The sequence below is a fragment of the Thamnophis sirtalis genome, unplaced genomic scaffold, assembly GCF_051295495.1.
Source record: "Thamnophis sirtalis isolate CommonGarterSnake01/CBP01778 unplaced genomic scaffold, rThaSir2_p1.2 scaffold_3, whole genome shotgun sequence".
Taxonomy (NCBI): domain Eukaryota; kingdom Metazoa; phylum Chordata; class Lepidosauria; order Squamata; family Natricidae; genus Thamnophis; species Thamnophis sirtalis.
The window spans coordinates 155,945,957-155,968,171 of record NW_028261383.1 but is presented as its reverse complement, the minus strand read 5'-3'; the positions used below and the strand labels follow the sequence as shown (position 1 = coordinate 155,968,171).

The 22,215-nt window shown below is 45.1% G+C and overlaps 1 protein-coding gene across 3 annotated transcripts in view; it reads right to left on the bottom strand.

The window, feature by feature from the left end:
* Nucleotides 1–13,247: 13,247 nt before the first annotated feature.
* Nucleotides 13,248–22,215, bottom strand: part of MAP3K12 (mitogen-activated protein kinase kinase kinase 12) — a 127,259-nt gene continuing 118,291 nt past the window's right edge. For all 3 annotated transcript variants that reach the window (XM_087710510.1, XM_087710509.1, XM_087710511.1), the window contains exons 11-14: nt 21,067–21,622; nt 18,075–18,145; nt 14,284–14,557; nt 13,248–13,382 (exon numbers count right to left, since the gene is read on the bottom strand). In XM_087710510.1, the coding sequence (XP_087566636.1) occupies nt 13,284–13,382; nt 14,284–14,557; nt 18,075–18,145; nt 21,067–21,622 (1,000 nt within the window). In that variant the 3' untranslated portion in view covers nt 13,248–13,283. The remainder of the gene's footprint in view (nt 13,383–14,283; nt 14,558–18,074; nt 18,146–21,066; nt 21,623–22,215) is intronic.

Sequence of the window (22,215 nt, the reverse complement as noted above, 5' to 3'; positions counted from 1 at the left end):
TGAAAGGTTTAGATGTAGTTACTGAAGCTAAACTCAAGAGTGTTTAGCATTTTTATAAACATTACATCATATCTTACTTTCCTGAATTAGATTTGCATTAGTGGGATTCGGATTTTGCACTGAGAAACATTCAGATCTTAGAAAATAGTGGTGGACACTCAGTGGAACTGTCATTAATATGTCACTTTGTGACATTAAACAAATTTAATAAAAAATACTTGTATCAGCAGAAGAACCATCCCATTTGGAGGCCGTGAAATAGCAATAGCACTTAGGCTTATATACCGGTTTACAGTGCTTTACAGCTCTCTGAGCGGTTTACAAAGTCAGCATATTGCCCCCAACAATCTGGGTCTTCATTTGACCCACCTTGGAAGGATGGAAGGCTGAGTCAACCTTGAGTCAGTGACTATTGAAGTGCCAAATTGCAGGCAGCTGACAGTCAGCAGAAGTAGCCTGCAGTATTGCACTCCAACCAATGCGCCACCGTGACTCAAATATGCTTAAGATCTCTGCTTTTGAAATAGCTAAAATTAGAGTGAATCTAGCTAGTTTTAGGTGCTTGCCATTACACTAAACAGGTGAGCCTAATGAAGGCTGCATACAGCAACTGTTCCAGAGGGCTACTTTGGGCTGTTTGATGTTCTATGTCCCTATTCTTAACCACACAGTTTGAGAAATAGCTAGATGCAATAAACTAGGTTTCCCAATGTCTTCAAAATAGAACAGCAGCTGCCAAATAGACTATAAGAACTTGATTTCTTGTGGTTGTAGAAACAACCTTGAAATCAAAACTTTACAAATCTAACAACATTAGCCTGGCAATTGCCTCCTTGTGTTGTAGCAGAAATTGTGTACATTTGTGTAGAACTCTTTTAATAGTTTGACATTAGAACTCAAATTCTCCAATGTTGCTGGAGACAGCGGTCATGCATGGGTTAACTCAAGTCAGTAATCAATAGAACTGAGTCTACCAAAGTGATGTCATCGCCTCAGGAGTGTCCTCCCGCTTTTTTAGACTCCGTTCAATCCGAACTGGCTGTGCTAACTGCTTTCTCCTCAACTTTCGTAGATATTATAATTACCTTTAATTGGATTTTTTTCTAAATTTCACCTAAATTACATCCAAATTGGGAAGAGCTAATTCTTTCAATTAGCCCCAGGCTTCTTGAAGAGACTCACCAGGGCTTCTTCGAGGCTTCTGCCTCCTGAGCTTACCGGCAATTTCAGAGGCTCTCCTGCAAGCAGCGCCTCCTAGCAATGGCCGTTGGAGGCCCCGCTCAGCGCTGCCACCTCTTCTGGCCTCCGGGCTTCTTGCTGCCAAGCCCTCAGTTGCCTCCAAGCGTCACAAAGCTGCCAAAAGCTGCCAGCAGCCGTCCAAAGGGCCGCCGGTGCCGGGAAGCGCCACCGCTACACACCACTGCTCCTCAGCACTCCTGCCTCCACCGGATCGCTGTTGCTGCTCTCTTCAGCATCCGCAGCCTCTTCGCAGGTCCTTTGACGCCCTCACTTGTTTTGCAGCCTCTGCTACCTTGTGACGCCCAGCCCATAGGCTCTGTAGCCTCAGTGGCCATTTTGTTTTGACATGAAGATCTTCAGTGGGCATTTTGGGTACTTCAAGGAGTCGTGACTACAGACTATGGCCTCATCTCCTGCCCCTGAACCACAAGTGCCTCGACCCACCAACGAGACCCCTTCTTCTGGGACCCGCAAATGCAGACGGTTGCTCCGCTTCGTCTATGCGGGCCGTCACTTTCAGTATCGGGCCCTTCCCTTTGGGCTATCATCAGTCTCAAGGGTCTTCACCAAGCTCCTGTCAGTCGTAGCAGCCCACTTACGTGCCAGACCCATTCGGATTTTTTGCTACCTGGATGATATTCTCCTGCTGTCCAGGTCATGCAACCAGGCCCTTCATGATCTCCAGGACACCTTGCAGGTGCTTCAAAAGGTGGGATTCTCCATCAATCAGGAGAAAAGCCACCTTGTTCCCACCTCCCATCTAGTGCATTTGGGAGCCCTCATCAACTCCACTCAGGGGAAGGTTTTTCTGTCTCGGGAACGACCGATCAGCCTCAGGGACTTAGCCTTCGAGGTATGGAGGAGACAGCAGGTCCCTCTTCTCCAGCTGTCTCAACTGCTGGGGAAGATGGTCTCTTGCTTCTCCATCATCCCTTGGGTGTGGCTTCACAGCCACTGCCTCCAGTGGTTTCTTCTCCCATTTCAGAAGACCAACAGCAGCTGCTCCCCAGTGAAGGTCAGGTTGACTCCAGAAGTCTTACACTCTCTGGACTGGTGGATCTCCCCGGCCATCTCTCAGGTCCCTCTTCAGGAAGCCCCCTTGTCTCGTAGTTACGATGAACACGAGTTTGACGGGTTGGGGTGTTCACCTGGAGGATCAGATAGCTCAGGGTCTCTGGTCCGACTCCGACCTTTCCCACAGTATGAATTGGCTAGAGTTGAGGGCCATCCATCTAGCCCTCCTTCAGTTCCAATCTTCAATTCACAACACATGTGCTAATTCGTACAGACAACACAACAGCCAAGGTGCATGTCAACTGCCAGAGGGCGGTGAGAGCAGTATCCCTCATGGAGTCTGCCTTTCACTAGGGATCTGGGTGGAAGCCAACCTTCTCTCTCTCCACGCCAAACACATGTTGGGCTCAACACCAGAGCAGACTGATTGAGCCGCACAGCAATCGATCCTGCAGAGTGGACCCTCAACCGTCGCATCTTCAAACAGCTGTCGACTAGGTACAGGACCCCAGTGCTAGATCTCTTCGCAATGGCATCCAACAATCAGCTGCCCATGTTCCTTTCTCGCTACATGACACCAGGCACGGAAGTGACGGACGCCTTAAGGTGCAGGTGGCCTCACGGTCTCCTGTACGCCTTCCCTTCCCCCTGATGCAGAGGGTCATTCAGAAAATGATAGAGGAAGAGGCCAAGCTCATCCTACTCGCCCCCCATTGGCCGTGCTGCCCATAGTTCGCGGACCTAGTCAACCTCTCAGTGGGCCCAGCGTGGCGTCTCCTCTGCACCAGGGCTCCATCCACCATCCAGACCTATCTTGGCTCCGCCTAACTGCATGGAGGCTGAGCGGGCGGTCTTGAGGGCGGCAAACCTTTCTGAAACTGTAATTCAAACTATTCAGGCTTCTCGACGCCCAACCACTAATAGAATCTACGAGTCAATGTGGCAGACTTTCAGCACATGGTGCCTTTCTGGAGGCACCATGTGCTGAAAGATCGAAGCCCCTGGAGGCTTCGATCTCCCAGGTTTGGGGAGTTCCTGCAACAGGGACTAGATAAAGAGCTCACGCCTAACACCTTACGGAGGCAGGTGTCGGCCCTCTCTTCGGTTCTCTTCTCTGCACAATGGGTCTCAGAATTGGAGGCCCTTTCCATCCATTCCCACTTGTGTACCTTTCACTCAGACCACGTGGTCCTTCGACTTGATCCCACCTTTGTTCCAAAGGTCAATTCGGCTTTTCATCAGTCTCTAGATCTCACTCTACTGAACTTTTGTCCTAATCCTTCTCACAGTCTCGAACGCAAATTGCACAGGTTAGATGTAAACACTCACTTAAGATCTATATTGCCAGGACGGCCATCTTCAGGCGCACCGAAGCGCTCTTTGTGTCTTTCCATCCCATAAACAAGGGTCTGAAGGCTTCTCCATCTATGGTTGGGCGCTGGATCCGGTCAACCATAACTAGAGCTTACCTGGTGCATCACCTCACACCTCCATTCAACATCGTGGCGCATTCCATACATAGCGCGGCTACATCAGCAGCGTGGACAAGGCAGGCCTCAGTGGAAGAGATCTGCAAGGTGGCCACCTGGGCGACTCCTACTTCCTTTATCCACCATTATAAGGTGGATAGATACACATCGGCAGATGCGGCATTCGGACGGCGGGTCTTTCAACAGGTTCTTCCCTCTTCGAGCTCCTAGCCCAGTCTCATTCCCACCCGGGGACACGCCCAGCTTTGGTACGTCCCATGCATGACTGCTGTCTCCACCAACGTTGGAGAATAGGGTATTGGTTCTTACCTGATATGCCCCTTCTAGAGGCAGGTGGAGATAGTGGTCATCCCCACCCTTTGGTTTCTGGCCTAGGTCGCGGAGTGCATTCTGGCAGCTAGGCTGGAGTATCGGAGGATTGAAAGCAGTTGACTAATGCACAGCAGTCTACTTATCTCCGTCACAAAAGCAGGAGGACACTCCCCCGAGGCAATGACATCACTTTGGTAGACTCAGTTCTATTGGTTACTGACTGAGTTAACCCATGCATGACCGCTGTCTCCACCTGCCTCGAGAAGGGGCATATCAGGTAAGAACCAATGCCCCATTTTCTGCACTTAGGCATTTGCTGGCAAAGGCTAAGCAATTCTACTATCAAGCACCATTATACTGTATATCAGTTAAGCCAAGAGTACTATGTGTAATAAGGAGGCACTTGTTTTAAATTGAAACTATTTACTTTAACTTAGTACAGGTAGTCCTCGACCTGCAACAGTTCATTTAGTGATTGTTCAAAGTTACAACGGCACTGAAAAAAGTCTTACAACCGTTTTACACATTTAGGACCATTGTAGCATCTCCATGGTCACGTAATCAAAATCCAGGTTCTTGGCGACTGGCTCATAACAGTCTCAGTGTCCCAGGGTCATGTGATCCCCTTTTGCAACCTCCTGACAGACAAAGTCAATAGGATAGCCAGATTCACTTAACAATTGTGTTACTAATTTTAACAACTGCAGAAATTCACTTAACAAATGTGCCAAGAAAGGTTGTAAAATGGGACACAACTCACTTAACTAATTTCTCATTTAGCAACATAAATTCTGGACTCCATTGTGATTATAAGTCGAGGACTACCTGTATATCTCAGAAACCAAGTAACTAGCAAAATATAGGGGGCTCAACAGCATCCAGAAATCCCTTTTATCCCTAGTTGTTTCCTCAGTCAGCCAACTCCAGAGTATGTCTGGATGTTTTAAAAATATTGAAGGCTTATACTCATATTCGCATTTAGGTAGTATAATTTTGTGTTAATTAGTATAATTTTGCTTGTTGGTGGAGAAATCCTAACAGTCATTGACAATTATATTAAACTTTTTTGGCTTTTGAATTTCTAGTAGGCATTGCACACTCTCTTTCAAACATACCTTTTGTGTATCCATAAGAAATAAAAACGTCCTTAAGAGCAATTTAATAAATGATAGCTGGAATCCTTAGAATGGGGAACTCTGGTCATATTGAGGAAATGGATGTAAAGTGGGGACCCGCTTTCAGGTATACACTCTCACACGCACACGATTGCATTCGGAAATACAAGCAAAACGAAGAGCTACATCAGCATGCCAACACTGAATACAAAATGGTCTTTAATTGAAATCCGCAGTGCCATTATTCATCTAAGCAATGTTAGTTCCATACAGTTATGATCTATCTTACAAGTGTAGATGTTAAAACAAGAATAGAGAAAGCACAGATCCAAGGTGGTGGGAAGTATGGCTTTATCTAAGGGATTGAAAACTTGCCTTCCACAGGAAGAATGACAAACTGAGCTGGGAGGGGGTCGAGGCGGGTCTTTTAACATCATGCTTGCTGCGTAAGTGCAGCGTTTCTACAGAGGCTTTATGCTGGCAAGGGAATGAATACAGTCATAAGGAGTCTGAACGGAGACCCTGGGTTTTACAACCAAAGATTCCGGTGCGCTAACAAAGGATGGAATCATTTTAATCTGCTCTAAAAGGACATGTACTATCTGCCGGGAGTTTGGCTTTCATTGAAGGAGATTGTTTCTAAGAAGTGTCATTTTCATTTTGAGTAGAAGAGAGTTTTGATTTGTCTGTAACTTGGGAGAACTTTTTTTGTATATTGATATTTATGGTTGGAAAATCAAGCCCAGTATTGATTTCTCTTGCCAGCATTTTTCCAAACCTATGAGGCACATACCTTTCTTAGCAGGGCTATCCCAAGCACCAGTATTTGACCTCATAAATTCGGAGCATGCTGTGTCCACAATTGAATTATAGTTCCGTTTTGCAGAGGCAGGCTGGGAATACTGGGTGCCATCCAGGGGCTAGCAGTTTCAGCAAGATAGGTTTTATTACCCATTCCCAAGGTGGTTCACCCTTACATAAAAGAATCAGTAACCACAATGCACTTGTAAATAATTGTAGCTTCTTTTGGCTGGATATGAAATATAAAAATGCTGATTTATCAGCACTGAAATCAGCCGAACAGCAAGAGGAGATAAATTCTGCAGGACTTGATATATATTTACAGGGATTTGATGCTGAATTCTGGTTTGAATTTTGCTTGAGATTTAGACCCACGTTTGAGCTTTCTCACTACTGTTATGTTACTAAATGACCTTGCATGGATCAAATCAAAGGGCTGTAAAATTCAGCTGCAATCAGAGCCCAATTGCCCTGCGGTATTTGTTCAGGCTAACTTGATTCAACTTTTGGCCTCAATCCAGCATGTTCAGAAAACACCTATGGAAGAGACGGTGGAAAAGGACATCTCTTTCCATCATTTGAACGGAAGTGACATTTTGTGACTGAAAAATCCAATGATGAATTGATCTGTAAAGTTGTTTGATGAACCTAGTTGTGTTTTCTGAGTGCAAGAAGGAAGAGCCACCCCAGCTGTGTTAACTCCTGCAGGTATATTAACTAGCCATATCTACCCCCCCACCCCCAATTGTGTATTCAGTGTGAAATGGAGCCTTGATGCATGTCCAGCTGTTGTCTCTAATTTAATTTGCCTTATTTGTGATTAGGGGAACCAAATGTGTATGGTTACAGATGTATAGGGCTTCTTTCTCAATTGTTTTGTAGCACGGGCCCAAAAACATTGGGTCTGAAACAAATAGAAAAATGCCTATCATGCTAAAGTGGTGGGAAAGTTTTTTAAAAAAGAGTTTGCCTAACTCCTGCCATACTGTTATTTTTAAAAGTATTTTTAAGAAGTATCCACAAGAAACATTAAATAAAGTTAACAGAGGGCCCTTTTAATTTTGCTTAGAATTTGTCTCAAAATTATACCTGAAGTCTTGCCAAAAAAACTTCAGATAACAATGCTTGGAAGACAGTCTGTTTTCTCTCTGGAGTTTTGCCACAAGATCTTTTGGGTAGTTGTTTAGGGAACACAAAATGACCCATGCTACTGGCCCCTTCTGCACAAAGGGAATGTAAACATGGAGTTCTAAATTACCTACAAATTCTTAAACATTCTCCCAAGTTAAACCCCCTGTTTGGGCTAGTCAGGAGGGAGGCACAAGGAAGTATGGTGGTTTCTCACTTTCACCGAGTAGGATAAATTTCTTCAGTTCAAAAATCTTTATTTGAGGCTAAAGAAGCAGCTAGACATGCAATTTCACATCTTCCCTTCCATCATTCTTAATCTTGGTTTTCCTGCTTCTAAGGTTATTACCATTTTAGCTGATGCATCTCCTGTACAGCTAGGAAGCTAGAATCTGATTTTAGTATTGCCCAGGCAGTATTTAGTATTGCCCAGACAGTCTGCCTCTGTCCCCGGCTAGAATGTTTCTGTACTACTTAATGTGAATTCACTGGGAGCTGCCCTGCCAGTAAGTCAAAAGGGATTCATTTATTGGCTCCGCTGTATTTCTTGCTTTTCAGCAGATGGCACCATTTGCCAGATCTTGTTTGGGTTCAGAAACTAAGCAGTTCTGGTTAGTGTTTGGATGGATGCTTTCCAGGAAAGCCTTGCACCAGTGATGGCCAACCTTGTCAGCACCGAGTGCCCAACCAGAACATATGTGCATGTGCGTGCGCCGGAGTGCCGGAAACCCAAAGATAGCTGGCCAGTACATGCATGCCTGTTTTTTGCCTGTTTTTGGCCATTTCTCAGGCTGTTTTTTTGGGACCATTTTTCAGGTTGCTTTTTGGGCTGTTTTTAGGCCAAAACGGCTTGAAAAATGGCCTTTTGGGAGGGAGATTGGTTGCTTTCAGGCCGTTATCTGGTGCTCCGGCAACTGCAAAGGCCAGCTGCCTGGAAACCAGAAGCACAGCTGGCAATGGCAAGCGTGCCCACAGAGAGGGCTCTGCGTGCCACCCCTGGCCCATTACGGCCTTAGACTCTCAAAATGGGAAACTGAAAAACATCATGGAAGAAAGCACTGACCAAACGCTTGTCTAAAACAGCAGTCCCCGACCTGTTTGGCACCAGGGACTGATTTTGTGGAAGACAATTTTTCCACGATGGGGGAGGAGGAGGTGGAAGAGGAACACACAACATAGATCCCTCCTCGCATGCACCATTTATAGTAGGTTTTGTGCTCCTACAAGATTCTAATGTCTGGTGATCTGAGGTGGAACTGGAGAACTCTTGTAAATGCAGGTAGTCCTTGACTTACGACCACAATTGAGCCCAACATTTCTGCGGCTAAGTGAAACATTTGTAAAACCATTTTACAACCTTCCTTGCCAAAGTTGTTAAATGAATCGCTGCAGTTGATTCACTGTCGCTAAGTGAATCTGGCTTCCCCGTTGCTTGTCAGATGGTTGCAAAAGGGGATCACACATGACTTCAACACTGCAATCGTCATAAACATGAGACAGTTGCCAAGCATCTGAATTTTTATGTGACCATGGGGATGCTGAAATGGTCGTAAGTGAAAAAGGTCACTTTTTTTTCAGTACTGATGTAATTTTGGTCATTAAATGAACTAATAAATCGAGGACTACCTGTACAGATGAGGCTTTGCCCACTCACCCACTACTCGCCTCCAGGCATGTTGCCTGGTTCCTAACAAGCCGCAGAGACCAGTACCTATCTTTGGCGCAGGGGTTAAGGACCCCTGCTCTAGAGTACTCTGCAGGACTCAAGCTTGGCTTGATACATCTTATAGCAATAGCACTTAGATGTATATACTGCTTTACACCTCCCTCTCTAAGCGGTTGACAGAGTCAGCCTCTTGCCCCCAACAATCTCGGTCCTCATTTTACCAACCTCGGAAGAATGGAAGGCTCGGTCAGTCAGGATCGAACTGCCAGTCAGGATCGAACTGCAGAACTTCGATCAGCAGAATTAACCTGCCATGCTACATTTTAATCACTGCGCCACTACGGCTCTTACAGGTAGTCCTCACTTACTGTGTCCTGTTTAACAACTGAAGCAGTGCTGAAAAAGTAAAACTGACCAGTCCTCACAGCAATGACCATTGCAGCATCCCATAGTCACGTGATGATCCTTTGTATGCTTCACAGCCAGCCTGCAGTAAATCGCAAGCTGCAGCCATGCAATACCTCGCTTCGTGAGTGCAGTTTGATTTGCTTAATGACTAGGGCGGAAGTGGCATTGTAGGTCCTGTGCATATATTGTTTTGCTTAAGGACCATTTCACTTAGTAACAGAGTTGCTGCTCATGGTTGTGTTCATTAAGCATGGAAAAAGCAAAAGTTAAAACGTTAAATTGTTCTTTTAGCTCAGGGCCCCCAAACCTGGCAACTTTAAGACTTGTGGACTTCTGGCTGGAGAATTCTGGGAGTTGAAGTCCACAAGTCTTAAAGTTGCCAAGTTTGAAGATCTTTTTAGCTAGACAAAAAAAAATAAAAAACAACCCAATGCATAGGATTCACAATAAGGGCCCAGGCCTAGATGACTGATCAGAGAACATTTTCATTAGTCCTTTGCTTGATGGGTACTGTTGCCGTGTGGTGATGATGTGAAGTTTTGCAGCCCAGATATTCCAGCCTGTGAAGTCCTAAGGAACAGACCAAGTTACATCTCTGCCAGCCAGTCTGTCTGCTTTCACCCCCTATTTACACCGCCTGCTTCACAGATGCAGGATTTCTAACAAACAGCTTATGTACCCTGCTGTTCCCATTATTGCAAGGGCTGGCTTTTTAAAGGGGGCTAGCAACTTATTTTTGGGTTACCCCATTTTTCTTAAGCTAAAGAAATTAAAGGTTTTTTAAGAATTTTGATTGCCTTTCTTGTTTTCTTGAGAAAATCAGACAGGGGAGCCTATTTAAGATCAAAAAGCTGATAGTCTACCCTCCACTTTCCAGCAAAGAAAATATAATCAAAGTTCGATAAATGTTCAAGCAAGTCCCTTGTGTGTTGCATTTCACCACAACTCGGGATTAAAACGGTTACAATTTTCCCTGAATAGCAGTAGAATTTCTTTCAGGTCTCCATACTGAGGCTGGATTTCTCTGCTGCCATCTAATGGTCATCCACATTTTTGCAGCGCAGATATGGTAGCCCTGAGAATAAATTCTGCAGCAAAACTTTACACTGGTTTTGTGTGTGTGTGTGTGTGTTAAACAGTAATGCAATGGTTGCATAAAATTTAGCAACAATTACAGTACCCTAGAACTTCCACCATGCCTTTAAGGCAGTGTTTCTCAACCTTGTCAACTTGAAGGTGTCTGGACTTCAACTCCCAGAATTCCCCAGCCAGCAAATGCTGGCTGGGGAATTCTGGGAGTTGAAGTCCAGACACCTTCAAGTTGACAAGGTTGAGAAACACTGCTTTAAGGTTATGAAAAAGCCATATGTTGGTATGATCCTTCTCAGACTAGCGAAGGTGTGGATTATTTCAAGATTAAGTGGAGGATCAAACAACAGAGAGAAAAAATATTGCCGAGGCCAAAAGATGATCTCCAAAAATAGCGTGAAATCTGATTAGTATTTGAACAGGGGTCCACCAGGGAATTCACCAGGAGTCCACCAGAGTATCGGCTACTCTGGAAAGTAAAACATTTATAGATCCCAGAGGACAATGGCAAATAGTTTCTCTTTTGTTGCCAAAGCAACAACCACCCAACCCTGCACAGATGTAACTAAGAAGTTGCGATAAGTCAAGCTTGACCTGAAGGAGACATTTGCTAAAGCAGCCGTACTGCATGAATAGGGTTTGAGAGCCTGCGTTGATAATCAGGAGAGATTTCCTAACCCATTTCCCAATATTTCAGAAGATATTCAGTAATAGTGTCTGACTTGGCAGAAACCGCTTTAGATATGCAGCAGGCCAGTACTCTGCTTGACCTAGCCCCATTCAACCTTGGCTGGCAGATTATTAGTATGCCATTTTCCCAGGAAATAATGCAACTTTTGTCTGGAGAGGGCTTGTTACCAGAAATATAACATTCCAAACGTAGGCAATTAAACTGCTAGGCCAAGCTTGTGTCTGATTGCTGTAACCCCCCCCCCCCCTCCGGGGTTACTGAGTGTCCTCTTTCATGAGAAAGGAGCACCTGTTGCTATATGGATAAATAAGCATCAAGCATGCTGCAAGAACAGCATCTTGTGCACCTAAGGGCTTGGCCTCTTTTTAACTGAGAGGACCAGCACTTGGGCACCTGAGGGTTGAATGCAATCAATCGTGGGCTTCCGAATCTTTTCCTACCAGTTCTATGAGAGCGTGCTTTGCACGCACACGTGCCTAACACGCGCAGCACTCAAAGACCGCCCTCGCTGTCAGCGCTGGTGAGCTGAACTGGTTTTTTAGCTCAGCTGAGGCGTGGCAACCTGCTCTGCCGTGTGAATCAGCTGAGCTAAAAATCAAGGGGATATAGGACAGGGAATGATGCGGGCAGGAGGGCAGGGCCAACCAGAGGTGGTTTTGCCGGTTCTCTCAAAATTTCCGCTACCGGTTCGCCCGGACTGATCTGAACCGGCTGAATACCACCTCTGAATGCAATGGAACACTTTCCTGCCCTAGAGGCAACAGAAACATCCGATATATCATGTAGAGAGCCAATTGCCCCTCATAAGATTTCCTTCGACAATAATTTTTTGAGAGCCTCTCTTTCCAGCAAAAGCTGGTTGGCTGCAATAGGGAAAGAGTTGCATTGGTTACAACATTTTTTTTTTTTTTTTTTTTTGTGGCTGTGCTTTTCCTGCAAGTCTTCCACTGGGAGAAAAATGTTTCTGAATAAGTTTATGCCCATGCTTGCACTTAGCCTGAGTACGACTTAGACGCTCATATCCCTGGGGTTTAACCAAACACCTCTAAGCAACAAATGAATTGCAAAGGGGGCAATAGCACAACTTGATTCTCCAAGCCAAGATTTTCACCTGTGAAACCAAAGAGAGGACTGGGTGGTTTGGTTTGGTTTTCCCCACACAAGTGTAAACTTGAGCAACTCCCATTTCTCTTTTTTTTTAGGCCTGGCAGCCTCTCGATGTCAAATCCTGCTTCCTGCCCCCTCATGCGCTCCCTTTCCTTCCCCCTCCCTGGCTTCCTCCCTCAGACGGGACACACAATAAGTGCAAATGTAAACATTTCTCATAATAAATAAATTAAATAAATAAACAAACCAGGCACAAAAAAGTGCAGTGCATGTTTGTGCCAGCAGAGACCAGAAGAGGGCCACGTTCCCTATCCCAACCTAAGAAGCGAGCCTTCTCAAAAGGGAGGAAAGCCTCTGTGTGTGTGTGTGTGTGTGTGTGTGTGTGTGTTTCTGCAGAACAATTGGATGTGGAGAAGGTGAGGATGACATACTGGGAAGAGACATGGGGCCTGGGAGGGAGTTGAGGCCTTCAGTCTTCCTGTTGTTGCTTCCGAGAAGAGATACAAGAGCAGAAAGGTGATGGAAATGGCTCGTTTCCAAGCTGTCCATTGGGACAATAGTTCCGTGCTGACTGTGGCCCCAACATGCATCAAGTCCATCTCAGAGACAGTCTAGTTAAGCACTCAGGATGTTGTGGTGGTGATGTACATCATCCAGTCAAGAGGCTGAGGTGGGACCTGCAGCCCTGCTGGCGCACCGTTGCCATTTCCATTGGTGGATGAAAGCACCGTTTCTTAGCCCATGCCACCTCTGCCTCTCTTCTCTTCATCCCTTGGGCATTGGTGGCCCATCAGGCCCAGCTGATCTTCTGCTGAATTCCCAAACCATTCGGGACTTTGGAGGAAGCAAAATGGAAGGAATCGGTGCCTTCCTCTGGGTGGAGCAAGTGGTGAGCTGTGGGGCCAGTGGCCGTCCTTGGGGAGGGTCCGTTCGGTCGCTGCCTCCACTCCAGCTGTCCAGCGTTGAATGCAGTGAGCCCTGATCGTAAGGTGAGACCCTGGACCTCCCTCCCCAACTGGTCAGAGAAAACGTGGGAACAGGAACTGAGGAGAGGAATGAGGTGTGCTGGCTCTCTTTCCAGAGATTATGAGATAATATAGATTTATATAGAGCTTTATAATTATTTATATAAATATCTGGGGAGAAGGTGGTGATGGTGCACGGTGGCCAAGAAGGGAGAAGGGAACTGTACAACCTGGGAAAGGAAACCCAAGCAGTGGAGATCACAAATTCGGTATGTCTGGAAGTCTCTGCACCTCCCCACTGCCTGAATTGTCCAGTTCGGCACTATCACAATCCGAGTCTTCATAGGCGGCAGGATCCTAGAAAGAAAGGAAGCAGGTGAAGAAAGGTGGAGCCAGAAGAGAGAGGGGGATGAAGGAAAGGAGGGAAAGGAAGAAGGGAGGAAGGGAGACACGAAAGGAAGGAAGGAGGGAAGGAAGGAAACAAGGGAAAGGCAGGCAGGATGGAAAGGAAGGAGGGAAGGAAGAAAAGGAAGGGAAGGAGGGAGGGAGGGAAGGAAGGAAAAGGCAGGCAGGCAGTCTGGAAAGGAAGGAGGGAAGGAAAGAAGGAAGGAAGGAAACGAAACCTGGCAGAAAACCTTAAGTTACATTTGGCCATGGATTCCAATGGGAAGGTATGTTTTAAAAAGCAAACATTTTATATTAAAGAGGCAAGTAAATCTGTTTTGACCACTGGAGCATGCATATACACTACACCAGGGTCCCCAACCCCCAGGCCACGGCCTGTTTGAAACTGGGCCATGTGACCGATAGTCAAGTGCGTACAGGTGAAGCTCCACTTGTGCGAGTGGCGGGCCCTGCCTCGTGCGTAAAGCTCCACTCGCATGAGTGAGGGGCAGCACTTGAGCAAAGCAGAGGTCTGCAAATGAACACAAGGCCTTCAATGGAAGAAAAAGATTGGAAAGTAAACCACAAATGACTTATGCATGTTCTTTGCAGCTCTGAGGGGTAAGAACCAGATTCTCAAAGCCTCAGAATGAAAGCCAATAAATTCCTGTGAGTGCAGGCAGACAAGTTATGGCTACTGGTACAGGTTGAATGTGTAGCATAATAATAAAATGAGGTTGAACCAACTTGGAAGATTTCTCTTCCGAAGCCCCTTCCTCCTAAATGGACACCACTGGTGGTAAGTCTGTGCTTGGGGTATGTGTGGGAGTCCTAGTCCTGAGAGAGAGAAGGCTAATGTTTACTCAGTACCCACCTCTCCAGCATTCTGCTCAGCACTGAGTTGCCGTTTCACAAGCTGAATGGCGGCTTCCTTTTCGGACAACCCATCAGAGTTCCCCAGAATGTCGTCATCTGAGCGCTCAGCATCCAGGCGTTCATCTGTATTGGTACTGGGCACATCAGGGGTGCCGCCACTGTGGGAAGCTGTGGTGCCCTCACTGCCGGTGCCCTCCTCACCGTCCCCATCAGAGAAGTTCTCGGAGCTGAAGGTGGAAAGAGATTGCCGTTTGCTCCTAGCCTGAGGCCACCTAGGGAAGACAGCGAAAGAAGAGAAAAACTGCAGTCAGCCTGAAACAGAAGATAAGAAGGCTGCACCCCGGGAGGAAACTGGGCTCCAGACGGAACCAGCGCACTTGGTACCCAAGCTTTGAGAGATGCAGCAGCAAGACAAGAGGAAAGTGTCCCAGATTGACTCGAAACCCAACCTGCCTTTTCCCATCAAAGCACCCATCCCTAACTCCCTTGTTTTTCTTGACTTAAAATATTTCACACCTCCTTCTCCACCCAGGAACCTGAGATTATAAAACTGATCGTTCTGGAGAGCCATGAAGTTAGAGAGAATGTAGTTAGAGCAATAATGTCCCCATGGAAAGAGAAGAAACCGTGTGCTTCATTGATTACAGATCATGTCAAAATATGGAATGTCCTTTGGAAAATGGGAAATCCAGAATATCTTCACACAAAATTTAAGGCAAGAATCCACAGTTCAGACTATTGGCTCCAGGTCAGCAAAAAAAGGGAGTGTATTCTCTTGTTTTATATAACCTATACCGTATGCTGAATAATATATTGAGAGAAGCTGGGTTGGAAGACAGTAAGCATGATTTTATAATTGGAAGAAGAAAAATCAATAAATTGCTCTACAGCAATGATATTTCAGTGGAATCTGCAAATGATCTGGGGGCTCTAATAATGGAAGTTATACACTGAAAGAATGGGATAATATCAAGAAGACCAAGTTAATGATAACAGGTACAGCAATCAGATTTAGAACTGGCAATTTTATGAAAGCAGAAGTTGGACTTTGAAGAAGCAGGAGAGAAAATGCTTTTGGTGTTGGGGAAAATTGTTGAGAACACCATGGGTAGCCAAAACAAAGAAATGGATTATTTGGGGGGGGGGAATCAAACAAGTCACAAATGATCAAGCTCAAATCATAATAATATGCAAAGAGCTAGCTCTCTTGAATTCTGGAAACAGTAGAAGGAAAGATAACAGGAAGACGAGCAGCAAAGTGGACGGATTAAATTAGTTTCCATTGGCAACTGGATAACCTAAAAACCAGGCTGGGAAAAGATCATTCTGGAGAAAGTCTTTGTGATCACCAAAAGCTGTCATTGACCGGATGACACATAAGTCAATCAAAGGGGTTGGGGTGGAGGCAGGAGATGCGGAAGATCTGTACCATCTTCTCTATACTCTCATTCACTCCTCACCAGGAAAAGAGTTTGAGTGAAGGTATAAGCTTTCCCCATCTTGGTGGTCAATCCAACATGCTGGACAGGCAGCAGTTGGGAAGGATACTCTATATCAGGGGTGTCAAACTTGCATTGTCATGTTGTCATGTGATATATCATGACTTCCCCCCTCGCTAAAATGGGGGTTAGCATGGCCAGCACATGACGCATCTGGCCCACAGGCCGCAAGTTTGACCCCCCTGCTCCAGTGGTGGGATTCAGTCAGTTCGCACCTATTCGGGAGAACCGGTTGGTAACTTTCTAAGCAGTTTGGAGAACCGGTTGTTGGAAGAAATCTCATTTGTTTTTTTCCACTTTACAGGGCTAATCCTGTAATGAAGGCAGGAAGGAAACATTCTGGTGTTGTTTCTAGCCTAATCTTTATTGCCCTGATTACAGAAACTGCCTCTCCGGTTAACCCTTCTTACATTGGAACAGCTAAGGAGAAGCGCCCATCGACCTGAGTGACGCTGTGTTGGCCACGTCCACCCAATCACATGACCACTGAGCCCTGCCTACTCACCTGGTCATTTGGGCAGAGAACCGGTTGTTAAATTATTTGAATCCCACCACTGCCCTGCTCTATATTCTTACTTCATAATTAGAGGTTCATCAAAGAAGAAGCACATAACAATAAACAATCTCTTGCATATCCCTGTTTAGAACATAGAATAATACAGTTGGAAGGAATCTTGGGGGTCTTCTAGTCCAGTGTTTCTCAACCTTGACAACTTGAAGATGTCCGGACTTCAACTCCCAGAATTCCCCAGCCAGCATTCGCTGGCTGGGGAATTCTGGGAGTTGAAGTCCAGACATCTTCAAGTTGCCAAGGTTAAGAAACACTGTTCTAGTCTAACCCCCTGTTCAAGCAGGAGACCCTATACCATTTCAGACAAATGATTGTCCAGTCTCTTTTTGAAAGCTTCCAGGGATGGAGCACTCACAACCTCTGAAGGCAAGCTGTTGCACTGGTTGATTGCTCTCACTGTTAGGAAATTTCTCCTTAGTTCTAGGTTGTTTCTCTCCTTGGTTAGTTTCCATCCATTGTTTCTTGTCTTGCCTTTTGGTACTTTGGGAAATAGTTTGACCCCCTCATCTTTGTAGGAGCCCCTCAAATATTGCAATATTGCCATCATGTCTCCCCTAGTCCTTCTTTTCACCAGACTAGACATACCCAGTTCCTGCAACAGTTCTTTATATATTTTAGCTCCCAGCGCCCTAATCATTCTTATTGCTCTTTTTTGAACTCTTTCCTGAGTCTCAACATCTTTTTTATATTGTGGTGACCAGAACTGGATGCAGCATTCCAAGTATAGTCTTACTAAGGTTTTTAAAACAGTACTAGCACTTCACGTGATCTTGATTCCATTTGATATCCCTCTATTAATTCAGCCTAGGATTGCATTTTTTTTTTGGCTGTTGCCGCATATTGTTGGCTCATATTTAAGTGATTGTCTACTAGGATTCTAAGATCCCTCTCATAGTTACGGGCATTAATCAAGTTTCACCTAGTCTATACCTATACAGTTAGCTTTTCTTGCCTCTTACTTTTATCTATGTTCAATTTCATTTTGTTAGATAAGGCCCAGTTTTCAAGTCTGTCAAAATCTTTTTGGATCCTGAGCTTGCCTTCTGGGGTTGCTATTCCAGGCAGCTTAGTGTCATCTGCAAATTTGATGGGTTCTCCTCCTATTCCCTCATCTAGATCATTTATGAAGATATTGAAGAATTCTGTTCACCCCTTTTTTATTCAACACTTTCTCATGCTAGGACTCAAAACCCTAAAAAATTGGCCCATTTCACCACTGCTGCCTACTCAACACTGCTAACTCAGAAGGAATCCCGAAGCATTTACAAATCTCCTTCTTGCAATGATTCTAAGTGAGCAATTTATTTTATTTCTTTGCAAACCACTTTTCTTCCATGATGAAGCTCAACAAGTTATCAAGCAGATTTACAATCCCCACAAAGGTCTCCTCCATAGAGCAATACTGAGAAATCCGTAGTTTCATACTATTTCATGAGTTCCAGTAATTTTTACAGGTGGCGATTTTTATAACCATCATGACCATCACTTTATTTTTCTAATCCTCAAATCATTAAATTGTGCCACTGAAATTTGATGGAAATACTGACTTTTTCTTGGATATTTTCTAGGTATTGTCGAACTAAAGGAAAAAAAGATTACCATTCCTCTTAAATCTCTGATCCACTCTCAAAACATAAATGAGAGGCGAACATTTTCCACTCCACTCATTGATCCCTCCAAATCCTTGGGGGTTGAGTCCCAAATCAGGCAACTGCTCACCTTTGCCGGAGAGGGAGCTCAACTTCACTGTCCACTTCGCCCTCTTCTTCCTCTGAGGAGATACCACGTTTCTAAGTCAAGATAAATGAAATAAAAAAGAAATGGGGTCACGATTTGTCAACTTTTCAAAATAGGTCAGACTGAAAACAGACATAAGAAGGATTACAAGGTGGTCCTTCACTGTTCCAGGATATAATAACACAAACTTGAAGCTGCCAGAGTTTCCATCTCTGCCATTTTACAACAAATAGAATCAGAGTGGGGTTATTTTGAGTTTCTTTCCCAGGCTTTTCCATTTCCCAAGACCGAGTTGTCTTTCATTTTACCTCAGCAGATCCAGTTTTCTGTATTCCTCTTGTAGCATTGCATTTTTAATAAAGGTGAATGTATCTAAACTAACTAAATCCCAATTACCAACTAAAAAATGACCTCTTTATCAACCCATTTGTTTTGCTCCGACCTCAAGACAAGCCCTGTTGAGAAATGATTGGTCCAACGAGAGGTTAATTATGGTGCCAAACAGGCCCACCTGTCTCCTATCTTGAACAGGTGATTTGGGTATTCAAGGTCTCTAAGCAGGGAGAGTTCAGGCAATGGTGCCTACAAATCAGTCTATGAACCTATTTCATATTGTGCATTTATGCTCCTAGTTGAGGAAAGGATTTCACTTCTATTTACCACCAGTTCACTGCATGCACGCATGCTCGCTTTGCATGCGCACCTTCCGCGCATGCACCCGGCCTTCCACGCATGTGTTTAATACCACCTCTGGAAAGGATGGTAGATTAGAACTGGATTTAGTCAGCCTCACAACTGCCTTAAAATAAATTGATCCAGAAACCAAATGTGGTTTTTAAGAAGTGTTCTAAAAAAAACCAAGTCTGAAATGGTTCTTCTCCTCTAGCTTGTTTCAAGTGGGTCGCTTTGGTTGCACTATAATGCTGCAGCCCCATAATTTTTCAGAATGGCTTGGCTTAAAGCAGGGGTGTCAAAGTTACAGGCCGCGGGCTGGATGCGCCCTGTGCTGGCCACACCCACACCCAGTTTAGCGAAGGGGAAAAATGTCACAATACATCAAGTGACGCCGCCAGTTTGACACCCCTGGCTTAAAGAATAGAGAATGAGTTCCATGACTGGAGGGAAGATTTGATTTTGTAGAACTTTATGAGTCTGTAGACATATCTGCTGCTCTGATGTTCAAAGATGAGAAGACAGGACGGGGAAGGTTGGGAGAACATCCTTTTGCCATATGAAGGAGTAGCAAGAACTTGATAACTTCGAAAAGAGAGAGGGTTGCCATCACCTTCAGACTCTTCAGTTTCTAGACTAGCAAAAATAAACAAAATACACTGGGAGCATAAATGACAAGGCCAATAAAGAAATGAGGGAGAAAATAAATAAAACCAAGAAAAAAAAATAGAGAAGGAAGAGGGGGGGGGGATTACAGTTATGAATTGTAGTCTTTGGTAAATGTTGAGATGCTGGGAGAAACAGAAAAAAGACCTTGAAATGAAAAGGAAAGACAATGTGAAATGTGGATTTGAACTGTAAAGACTTTGAATTGTAAAATGACACGGACACCTGGTAACCTGTCTGTTTCCAGGATCATTTCATAGTGTATAATTTTACCTCTGCTCAGTCTGGCATTAGAGGATGTTAAGAACTTTATTCTTCACTAATCTCAGTTCTTCTCAAGATCTAAAACCAGCCATAAAGAGACTACTGAATATATAACTGCATTCCACAAAACCCACGGTCTGTTTGGTGGCTGGTGCTGAGGTCTGGAACCTCTTCCAAGGGCAGCTACTCAGTCTACTTCTTTGGGGTCCTTTGGAGGCAGGAGAATATTCTGGGATTTTTTAGAAAGTTTTTCCTGCTCTGCAGTGTTGAGTCATGTTAAAATTACTTTTATACATACATACATACATACATACATACATACATACATACATACATACATACATGAATGACATGGCTAGTTTATAAACTGTTTGCCAACTAGGATGGAGACAGTGGTGAAATTCAAATTTTTTACTACCAGTTCTTGGCGTGGCTTGGTGGACGTGGCTTGGTGGACGTGGCAGGGAAAGGATACTGCAAAATCTCTATTCCCACCCCACTCCTGGGGCCAGCCAGAGGTGATATTTGCCGGTTCTCCAGACTACTCAAAATTCCCACTTCCGGTTCTCCAGAACCTGCTGGATTTCACCCCTGGATGGAGATTGGTACTGAATATAAAGAACAGCCCAGAGTTGCTGGGAGTTGAGTGGACATATCAATTTAATAAATCATAATCAAGAAATACAATAAGCTGAGCCAGCAAAGAAATTCAACAATATCCTATCCTGCTCTAACGTTGTACCTTGGATATGAAAGGGACATGATAGTCCTTAAAAGCTGGAGAAGGGCATTAACTTTGACAGTTATCTGTTGCACACAGGGTCCTTATTGCTTGTGGTACAGGTAGTCCTTGACTTACAACAGTTCACTTAGTGACCATTTAAAGTTACGATGTCACTGAAAAAAAGTGAAAGGACCATTTTTCACAGTTACGACCGTTGCAGCATCCCCATGGTCACATATTCAAAATGACTCCTATTTATGATTGTTGCAGTGTCCCACAAGATCATGTGATCCCCTTTTGTGACCTTCTGACAAGCAAAGTCAATCGGGAAGCCAGATTCACTTAACAACTATGCGATTCACTTAACAACTGCAGTGATTCACTTACCAACCATGGCAAGAAAGTTCTTTAAATGGAATAAAATTGACTTAATACTGCCTTGCTCCCAAAAAAGAAATGTTATGGTCAGTTGTGGTCTTAAATCGAGGACTACCTGTATTATCAGAGGAAGAAAAGGAGAAGGCAACCACAGCCACCATTTCTACAGGCTTTTCAGATTACAGTGGCTGTTGCCCATCTACCTACTTTCTTCCATTTGGGAAAGGAAGGAAGGAAGAAAAAGTGGAAAGGAAAGAAACACCGTGCTACCTGGCTGCGGGTAACAGCTGCCCGGTACAACATAGCCGCTGGTGTGAGGTGCTGAGACTGCTGTGGGACCCCTGAGCGGCTGCTTTTGCCCTGTTCCCGTTCCGCCTCTTCTCCGGGCTGCAGCCTTGCCTTCCCTGGTGGCCCCACTGCCCCCTGTCGAGAAGAGGGCGAGTCGGGGCTGCTGGAGCAAGGCACCGAGGCAGTGTCTTCACTGGGCGTCTCGCTGCGGGGCTGCTCTGTCGGTGGGGATTCCGGCCCTGCTGCCCCCTTGCGGCCCTCGGCTCCCAATGTTGTGGAAATGAGGTCAGGACTGGAAGACGACATCTTGCGCAACAGCAGGTCATGCTGGAGCCCGCGGAGGGCCGTGCAGGGCTCCAGGCGCTTGGTTCCTCCGGGATCGGCCAGTTCCCCACAGCTTCCCCGAGTGCTGACCTTGCGATAGCGTGACTTAGCACGGCGGCTACGCCCGGGGGACGGGGGCCCTTTCTGGCACACGGGGATGGCGAGCTGAGGCAGGCTGGGGTCCAGGATGACCTCCGTCTTTAGAATGTCTGGCCTGCAGAAGTGAAATAGAGTTGGTTGAGTAACTTTGATGCCAAGAAGGGAGAGGGTACTGTAATTTCCATCGACATCTTTAAGAAATTGGCTCCTATGTTACTGCTCCTAAGACTGACTCCCCCGCACACACACACACTTTTTGCAGTTTTGCTGATGGTGCTCTGTGGTCTTACATTAGATTATTAATTTCCTTGAAAGGAAGTAATGAGCAGACTATCTGAATTATAGAAACATATTCAGATAGCCCTCACTTAATAAATGGCTGCTTAACAACCTTTTGAAGTTATGACAGACTCCGAAAAGTTATTTATGACCCGCCCTTGAAGTTACAACTACTGCACACATCCCAGGTGTTCATATAGATTGCATTTTGGCAACTGGTTTACATTTACGGTTGCAGCGTCCTGCGGTCCCTATGACTGCAATTTGCAACTTTTTTGCTGGTTTCCAGCACAAAAAAAAAGCCCATTTACGATAATCGATTCATTAAATGACGATATGGTTCATGATTTGCTTAATTATTATGGTGACTCGATTTACAATCATCGTTAAAAATTGTCATAAAACTGAGTCAGGTCACATGGCGATCTG